This window comes from Felis catus, chromosome D4 (assembly GCF_018350175.1).
Source record: "Felis catus isolate Fca126 chromosome D4, F.catus_Fca126_mat1.0, whole genome shotgun sequence".
NCBI classification, from domain to species: Eukaryota; Metazoa; Chordata; class Mammalia; order Carnivora; family Felidae; genus Felis; species Felis catus.
In genome coordinates, this window is record NC_058380.1 from 91,144,307 (window position 1) to 91,154,009 (window position 9,703).

General features: G+C 54.6%; 1 protein-coding gene across 1 annotated transcript; it reads left to right on the forward strand.

Annotated features, from left to right (window-relative positions):
* The first annotated feature begins 319 nt into the window (after positions 1-319).
* On the forward strand, positions 320-8,514 carry ZMYND19 (zinc finger MYND-type containing 19). The gene is made up of 6 exons (XM_023243142.2): positions 320-544; positions 1,628-1,687; positions 3,462-3,568; positions 4,168-4,308; positions 7,527-7,707; positions 7,925-8,514. Exons 1-6 carry the CDS (start codon positions 494-496, stop codon positions 8,066-8,068), a joined length of 684 nt encoding a protein of 227 aa, XP_023098910.1. The 5' UTR covers positions 320-493; the 3' UTR covers positions 8,069-8,514.
* Positions 8,515-9,703: the final 1,189 nt, after the last annotated feature.

Genomic DNA, 9,703 nt, shown 5'->3' on the forward strand with positions numbered 1-9,703 from the left:
GGCAGCAAGCAGCCTGAGCGCGGCGTCCTTCACAAAGCTTCCCGCGAAACTGACGTCGCGCGGGGAGGCCGCGCAGGCGCCGCCCCCGGCCGCGCCCCTCCCCCGCGCTACCTCTGCTCCTCAATGCGCCGGCGCACTCGCTTTCCTCCCGTTGGCCACGGCGCGGCGGCGCGCGGCGGCTAGCGCAGTGCGCGCCCCGCGATTGGCGGGACGGCGGCGGGCGGGGGTGTGTCTGCGCCGCGCCCCGCCTCCAGCTCCGCTCGCGGTGGTGCGCGCGGCGGCGGTGGCGGCGGCGGCGGCGGCGGCGCGTGGCAGGTCCGGCGGGCGCCAGGCGGAGGCGGCCCGAGTCCGGCCCAGCCTCGTCCCGCCTGGCCCGACCCCGGCCCGCCGACCCGGCCCACCCGGCGCGCCGCGGCGCCGCCCCGGCCCGGCCCCGGTCCCGGCCCGGCGTCTCCTGAGGGAGCGGCGCCGCCGGCCGAGCGCAGGCCCGGCCATGACCGACTTCAAATTGGGCATCGTGCGGCTCGGCCGGGTGGCCGGGAAGGTGAGCGGCTCGGGAACCGGGGCGCGGGCCCGGCGGATCGGGGCGCTGGGCCGGGGGCGCGGGGTCTGGGGGCTGCGGGGCCTGGCGGGCGGGCTGGCGGCGTGTCCCCGCGGGGCAGGAGGGGGCTGGTGGCCGCGGGCAGCGCAGCGCCCTTCCGAGGCGGCCCGCTCGCTCGGTGGCAAGACGGTGTGGGTCTCGGTGCCTGCCGGTCCGTGGTGGAGCTTCGCGCAGGTTTTCACGCTGCCGGCGGTGGCCGTGTCTGGACCAGCCTCAGTGGGCCTCCCAGAGCAGGGCCTCCCTCTGCTTCTCTCCCTTACCTGGCCCCGCCCTCCGCGTGTTCGAGGCTGGGGCTTCCTGGCACCTGTGGGCATTGAGGCTTGGCTGTTTCCAGGAGCCGGCCGGCCGTGCAGCTGCACCAGCCACGGACCTTACCCGGGATGGGAACCCTGTTCCCATCACCAGCGGCGGAAGCTTCTGGTGGGAGAGAGGAGCAGAGGCAGTGAGATGAAGGTAAAACCGACTTAGATCCTAGAAAAAGGCTTTCCAAGCAAGAGTGAGACTAGTCCGTTTGGGGGACTGTTTCTTGCCTTTCCTGCAGGAGCGATGTGGCTTTTTACCTAAGGGAAGGGTGGGCTCCCCGTCAGCTCCCAGACCATTTCCAACTCAGTGACTGGTTGCGTTAATATCATCTCTTGAAACTTTCATTTGGAACATTGCAGACAGAAAGTTAAAAAACAGTTTAGTGAGCACCTGTGTAACGACCACCCATCTTAAGTAAACATTAATTGAGATTTTCTGGATGTTCTGCTTCAAACCCGGTCCTTTCCTGTATTCTGAGGAAGCCCCTGTCTCGGGTTAGGTCTGTTGACCCGTTAAAACAGCTTAGAGCTTAGCCAGTTCAGTGGCACGTAGGAATGAAGCCTGATACCTGCTCCTCTGGTAGCCTTGAGTGGGTCATAACCACCTGCCGTTCTGGGTAGGCTGCCTGTGCCCCTCACCTGCAGGCCTCGTTTAGCTTGAAGGAGCTGTTGCTGCCTGTTACTGATACTTTATGTAACGTTTTGAAACATGGTTGATTTCCAGACCAAGTACACACTGATAGATGAGCAAGATATCCCACTGGTGGAGGGCTACTCCTTTGAGGTAAGGCTGGCTATTCCTTTGCTCCCCTACTTTCAGTCACTGCCTGGGGAGGGTCATGAGGGATGGGTTTTATCCTCTGTGAGGGCAGCCTGGCTTTGGCTGCCCAGTGGAACCCCTACCACCTCTGTGATGCTGGTCTTCCCCCCACTTCTACTCCGGTTGCTGGCCCTTCCTGAAAACACGTCGAATTGTGTCATGCTTGTGCTTGAATGTTCAAGTGGACAAGCCTTGGGTCCTTATGAGGCTGTGCAGTGCCACCCCACCTTTCCTCTGGCCTTGGCCCCACTGTCCCTCTGTGCCCCGGTGCTCTCTACTCTCCCTCTCCCTGAGCTCCCTTGCCTTCCGCAGTTCTCCACTGGATGAGCCGGTCCTCACCTACCAGCTCCTCCCCGTCAGAATTCCTCCAGGAGTCTGTGGACCCACTACACTTTTATTTCAGCCTTTCATGCTTTTATAGCACAGATGACCGTTGGACAACATGGCTTTGAACTGCACAGGTTAACTTGTACATGGGTCCTTTCTTTGATAAACATAGTCCAGTACCGTAAACGTATTTTTTTCCTCGTGACTTTCTTATTTATTTTTTTGAATGTTTACTTTTCATTTTTGAGAGAGGGAGCATGGGCACCAGTATGAGTGGGGGAGGGACAGAGAGAGGGAGACAGAGGATCTGAAGCAGGCTCTGCACTGACCGCAGCAAGCCTGATGAGGGGCTTGATCTCACGAACCTCAAGACCATGACCTGAGCCAAAGTCAGACGCTCAACTGACTGAACCACCCAGGCGCCCCTCCCTAAGACTTTCTTGAAAACGTGTTCTTGTTTCTAGCTTTACTTTATTGTAAGAATATAGCATATAACACATGTAACATACAAAAATATTTGATAACTCGTCTGTTATTGTTAAGGTTTCTGGTCAGCAGCAGGCTATTAATAGTTAAGTATTGAGAAGTTAAAAGTTACACATGGATTTTCAGCTGTGTGGGGCTTACCTCAAGGATGAACTGTAGTTACTTGTCCGAGGCTTTGTTTTTCTTACTGAATTGTGGGCTTTTTCTAAAAGTGGGAACATTTATTTCTGTGTTCACAGTGTTTTACAGAGTGGTTTGTAAGTGAGTTATTGCTGGGATACAGGGCTGATTTCTCACATCTGGAAGTCTCTGCAGAGCTCTGGGTCCCAGAAACAGGCCCCATATATGTATCCTGGTTTGTTTGTTTCACTTAATTTTTCTTTCTTTTTTTTTTCTTTTTAATTTTTTTTAACGTTTATTTATTTTTTTTTTCAACGTTTATTTATTTTTGGGACAGAGAGAGACAGAGCATGAACGGGCGAGGGGCAGAGAGAGAGGGAGACACAGAAACGGAAACAGGCTCCAGGCTCTGAGCCATCAGCCCAGAGCCCGACGCAGGGCTCGAACTCACGGACGGCGAGATCATGACCTGGCTGAAGTCGGACGCTTAACCGACTGCGCCACCCAGGCGCCCCTTTAACGTTTATTTTTGAAAGAGAGAGAGAAACAGTGCATGAGCGGGGGAGGGGCAGAGAGAGAAGGAGACACAGAATCCAAAGCAGGCTCCAGGCTCTGAGCTGTCAGCACAGAGCCCGACGCGGGGCCTGAACCCATGAACCATGAGATCATAACCTGAGCCAAAGTCGGAAGCTTAACCGACTAAGACACCCAGGCGCCCCTTTCACTTAATTTTCTTTAAGAGGGATTTCCAATGTAGCTAAGAATCAGAAACTTTTTAACAGACCTTTTCTTTGCTCCTTCTCAGGCCCGGATGGAAGTAGATGCAGATGGAAATGGTGCTAAGATATTTGCATATGCCTTTGACAAAAACCGGGGAAGAGGGTCAGGAAGGCTCCTTCACGAGCTGCTGTGGTAGGTGTCTTCAAACTGCTTATTTTCTATTTGGGTACCGCATGAGCCCTGATGCGCACATAGAGCCTGCAGAGACACCTGCCCTCATTGACAGGAGGTGCTTTCCCTGAGTCGTGCTCCCGCACCCTCTTAGTTACCTTTGGGTCATTGCCATTGACTCAGAGGAATGGCTCATTCGCATATTGTATCACTAATAGAGCAGCCTAAAAGCGCATTTTTTGCTCGTACTTGCTCCAGACACAGCCTCCTCTGGGGTAGGGTGGGGTCTGCTCCCTCCACTGGGCTCTCACTGAGCCTGTCGGTGGGATGTGAGGAAAGGACTGCCTCTCCTTGGTGTGCATGGTGTAGTTCCACAGTGCCTGGGACTACTCTGATGGGGAAGTCTCTAGATTGTGTTTGATGGTTGGGGTTCTCTCAAGGGGCTGGACTGTCAACACGGTCTATCTTGTTTGGCCATGGACCGACACACTTAGATTCCTCTCGACACCCTTGTTCCTAATTGTCCCCATCAGCGTGATGAGGGGCCAGTTCAGATCATAGGGCGGAAGTATTTGGGAAGGCCAGAGGAGGCTGATTGAGGGAGACGCCTTGTTTTCCAGGGAGCGGCACAGGGGAGGCATTGCTCCTGGGTTTCAGGTGGTACACCTCAATGCTGTGACTGTAGACAATCGCCTGGACAACCTGCAGCTGGTGCCGTGGGGCTGGCGGCCCAAAGCCGAAGAGACATCCAGCAAACAAAGGTGGGGCTTCTCGGGGCCGGGGGAGCCGGCAGAGGTGCCTCATGGAAGGTCCTCCTTCAGGCTCTTGTTACTAAGAGGGGCCCGTGTCTCCACTCTGATCTGATGCTTCTGTGGGAGTGGAGACCTTGGTTATTTTCCCTCAAAGTTTTCCCTCCTTGTTTTCTTCACGGGGTTGGGATACCATTTTGATAATTTTTTTTTTTTTTTTTTTAATGTTTGTTTTTGAGAGAGAGAGAGAGAGACATAGCACAAGTAGGGTAAGGGGCAGAGAAGGAAGTAGACACAGAATCCTGTGAGCTGTCAGCACAGAGCCTGATGTGGGGCTCGAACTCACAAACCATGAGATCATGACCTGAGCTGAAGTTGGACACTCAATTGAATGAGCCACTCAGGCGCCCCTTCTAATGATTGGCTCTAGTGGGGAGAAGAGCTGTCTGGGCTGGATGCCTGCTCATGGGCAGGACTTCTCCTTTGTGTCTCTGAGAAAACTTGGACATCTTTATCTGGGGATGCCTCCTGTACACACACATGTGCATCTTTCTGTCATGCTCTTTGGCTAAACACTTAAGCAGTGGCTTAAAAGAAGCAAGAGAGTGTGGTTTGGGGGCTCTGCTGCTCAGTCTCTGCCTCTTCATGGTCCTGACAACAGTGCTGCTCAGGCTACTGCAGGTGTCCCCCTTGGGCGAGTAAGATGCTCTGAGGCAATTCCCATGGCCCCAAGAGCAGTCTGGGTGTGAGCTTCGTGGAGGCCTTGGGAAGAGCTGGGGAACCAGCAGAATGGAAGGTAGGAGCTGAAATTAGCCAGGGTGTTCCTGGCCACGTGTGCATTATCTATGGGCCCACTGGGGCTCTCTGGGGTTTGTGCATGTCCTTGGCCTCTGGGAAGGCTCTTTCATCAAACAAAATGAATGTGAAGTTAGGGATTAGCAACAGAAGGGTAAGGGCAGCTCAGCAGGCATATCAGTGTCTGTAGATTTCCCCCCGGGTTGTCCAACACGGATGCTCGTCCAGTGTGGACACCGGGAGCGGCCCCGCCTCCCCCAACACCAGACAGGTTTCCTTCTGCTCACTGGAGACCTGGAAGGGGCTGCCCACCCCTTCACCCGCAGCGGATCTGCTCCTGCTATCAATCGTTACTTTAGGCCTCTGTGTTTGGCCTCTGTGTTTGGCTCATGGTTTGGCCAGCCTGTGGCTGAATGTTGCTACATTTCTTCATCTGAACACTCTTTATGATCATAAGATAACCACAATTGAGAACACCTGTTTGGAAAAGGATCCATTCCATCTTGGGCCACCCTGCCCAGTGGTCTCTGCTGGGTCGTGGCCTGCCTGCCCCGTTCTCCTCTAGGCCATTCCCATGAGGCCCAGGACAGGCTGTGTTCTTGAGGTTCTGTCCTTTGTGTCATCCCAGGAACTAATCAAGTGGGACTATCCTTAGTTTGTCAGCTAGGGATTCAGACTCTCCCTCTACTTGTCGTGGGTTGGAGCCAGCCTGAGTGTGGCCTGAAATACCAGCTGGCCTGGGCATTATGCGGTCTGCCCTCTGCAGGTCCTTGTGGTGGGAATCCCCCTCTTTGTGAAGCAGGGAACGTGGTGTCATGGCTTCTCCCAGGCCTGCACCTCCTGCCCTGCTTTCCTTCAGTGTGGGGCCACAAAGGCGGCTCATCCAAGGGGGGGAAGGGCCTGTCAAGGTGTGTTTTCCTCCCTTTCTGCTTCTAGGAGCCGACTGGGATTGAAACTTGCCTGTGTCGTGTAGGACTTCATTGAAGGGCTCAGAAGGCAGCCAGCACCCTCCTACATCCTGACACGTCCCTTTTTTTTTTTTTCTTTTAAAAAACCTTTCTTATTGTGGTAAAATACATACAATGTTTACTCTCTCAGCCATTTTTGAACGTTCAGTTTAGTAGCATCCAATACATCCACTTAGTTGTGCAACCATCCCCACCATCCATCTCCAGAACTTCCCCATTAAACACTGATTTCCCCCCCCCCCCCACCTCCACCTTTCCCCCAGCCTCCACCGTCCTACTCTGTGTCTTTGGATCTGAATCTTCCAGGGCTTCCTGTGAGTGGATCCTACAGGATTTATCTTTTTGTGACAGACTTAGCACAGTGTCATCAAGGTTCATCCGTGATGTAGCCTGTGTTGGGATTTCGTCTTTTTTTTTTTTTTTTAGTGTTTATTCATTTTTGAGAGACAGAACGGAGCATGAGCTGGGGAGGGGCAGAGAGAGAGGGAGATAGAATCCAAAGCAGGCTCCAGGCTTCGAGCCCTCAGCACAGAGCCCGACGCGGGGCTTGAACTCACTGACCATGAGATCATGACCTGAGCCAAAGTCAGATGCTTAACCGACTGAGCCACCCAGGTGCCCCAGGATTTCTGTCCTGGTGTCCTATGTGTTTTGGATAATATTACATTATGGTTATGTACCACATCGTACCCATTTGAGCCTTTAGTTGTTTAGGTTAGGTTTGTTTACGTTTAGGTCTTTGATCCATTTTGAGATAATTTTCGTATATGGTATTAGGTAAAGGTGACCCTTCCCCTATTTAGCCCAGGTCCTCCAGGCCTGGCCCCACAGAGGGTGGTAGGTTGAAGGGGGTGCTAACCTGCTGCTTTGCTCTGGAAGTACAGGTGGTGGCACCTTTGCAGCCCAGCAGCAGGGGGAGCTGCTGAGCACCTTCACCGGCCCTGCCCAGCCTGCGCTCCCCCTGGGGCCTGTTAGGGTGCCTCAGTTCTAGCAGCAGGTAGGATTCTTCAGTTGGAAGCTTCTGGTGTTTAGAAAGACTTAGAGCAGCTCACAGTATTGAAGGAGAGGTGGACCAGCAGGGGCAGAAGTAGGTGCCTCTGGGTCCATGAGCAGGGAGAAGAACTGCCTGGCTTTGCACAGGTGGCCAGGCTTGGCCAGGTCCCTGTACTGAGGCCGCACACTCTTCGTGCCTGCTGTGTGCCCGTCAGTCCCAGGCTTTGGGAAATCTATGAGGGAGGCAGACATAGCCCTGCTTAAACATGCTAAATACTTGACATCCCATACAGGTAAGCCCTGCTGCATGGTGGGGGCAGGCCAAAGAAGAGTCAAGTTGTCCTAACAAAAACCGGGGCAGAGATATGCTGAGCAGGAGAAACCAGCTATCTGTCTGCAGTCAGGTCATTGTCATGTCCCTGTCTTGACCGTGTCTGGCTGGAGTATACTGAAGCATATGCTTCTCCTTTTAAGGGAGCAAAGCTTATACTGGCTGGCGATTCAGCAGCTTCCCACAGACCCCATAGAAGAGCAGTTTCCTGTCCTGAACGTGACCCGGTACTATAACGCCAACGGGGACGTGGTGGAAGAGGAGGAGAATTCCTGCACCTACTACGAGTGCCATTACCCTCCCTGCACGATGATTGAGAAGCAGGTACAGGTGCTGCAGTGAGTGCCAGCTCCGGGTTGCTCCATACCCCGCTGCCCCGGCCCCTGCGGGCCTCTCGCGCACCTCTCCACCGCAGCCGCGGTGCCTGCCGGCTTCAGTGTATGGGCTTGCCGGGTCCTTTCTGATTGCAGCGTAGTACCTGCCCCACAACCAGTTCCCTGGTGTGACCATGAAGCCATGGTTGTCCTGTGTGTTCTTTCAGCTCCGGGAGTTCAACATTTGCGGGCGTTGCCAGGTGGCCCGGTACTGCGGCTCCCAGTGCCAGCAGAAGGACTGGCCCGCCCACAAGAAGCACTGTCGAGAGAAGAAGCGCCCCTTCCAGCACGAGCTTGAGCCAGAGCGATGACCGGGCTTCCGGACCTACCTTGGGCGTAGCAGACACAGACTGGTGGTTGACCCAGAGGTGCTGAAGAAGCCAGCGAAGTGCACCCACGGCAACTGCCACAGAGGCCCCCTCGCCACGGGCACCTCGTGTGGGCACGGCGTTCCCCTCAGTGTTCATCTCCAAGCAGAGACAGCTGGGGAGGCTCCCACCAGGACGCTTCTCATTATTTATATGTTAATATGTTTGTAAACTCATGTACAGTTTTTTTGGGGGGAGGCAGTGGGAAGGTTAGAAATTACAAATAGAATCATTTGCTGTAATTCTTAACTGGCAAGCGGTTGGGCCACACATTTAAAAAGTCTAAACAGTGTCACATAGTGGAAGCTCTTTCTGGGCAGCTGCCGTCCCGAGGAGCGCGGCCTGCATGGAGTCACATCCACAAGGCACAGTAAAGGGGTGGAATCATCGAGTGCCTCCGCCGTGCTCTGCTCTCCTTTTTGCCCTCTCTGCTATTGAAGTTTATTTCTAAGTGAATCAAGGCGCTGTGGGGGTGAGGGGTGGAGGTTGCCTTTATCTTTATTCCTAGGCTGAGAGAGAGGGGAGGCAGGCAGGGAGTGTGAGAGAGACCCGGGCCTGTTCTTGTCCTGGGGCAGGAGTTGCTGGGGGTGGTGAAGTAGGCGGACATGGAATGTTCTCGCCCTGGCAGTTCTCCCCTTGATTTGTGTGCCGAGTGGCAAAGAGTTCAGTGGTGGAGGTCCTGCCTGGGAATTGGAGCAGCCAGGGTGAGTGAGCGCTGCTTTCCTGTCCACTCTGCTGGGCTCCCTCCCTCTCGTCAGGGAGCCACAGATGTCTGAAGTCTGGGCAGCATCTTGTATACCTTGCAGAGCCACCATGGGGCACCAAGCCAGGCTTTGTGTCTGGGATCTTGCTGGTCTCCAGATCCAGCCAGCCAACCTGCTAGGGGCTTTGCTTCCTGAGAGAATGAGGCTGGCCATCCCAACTCTTGAGTGTTTGTCCTGGGCTACCCCCTGCCCCACGTTGGTCCCAAGTGCTCCTACTTTCCCTTGTGCAGCTCTTCTGCCATCTTCCGGTGTGTTCCATCTGTCCTGTGTGTCCTCATTGCTTTGCTTGACTGAGAATAGCCTCTTGGTGGCGTCGGTTTGTGACTTGAGTTTCTAGTAGGTTCTTTTGCGGTCTTTGGGAGTCCTCTTGGGCAGTAGGTCTTGGAGAGCAGGACTGAGCAATTGGGTAAAGGCAGAAAGCAGGGAGCAGGAGGAGGGTTCAGGTCAACCCCAAGGGAGGTTCTCTGAAGGCGCGAGAACCCCGTCTGCACCATGTGTGTTTTCACTGAGTAGCTCCCCTTGGTCAGTGTGGGTGAGGTGCAGCATATTTTCTAGATGAGGAACATCTTTGCTGCATAGGTAAAGCCTGCTCTAGGTCCCTCCAAACCCTAGGTTGAGCAGCAATGGGGGCTCAGAAACCTTTTGTGGAGGGGGATATGTATGATCCTGAGAGATCATCAGTCCTACAGACAGCAGTTGGCTGGAGCCCTTGGGACATTCCCAGGGCTGGTGTAATTCCTTCTTCCAGAGGCCAGCTCTAGTCTGGACCGTTTGGGTGGGGGGAACCCAGGTATGTTGGCATGTTGGGGTTTGG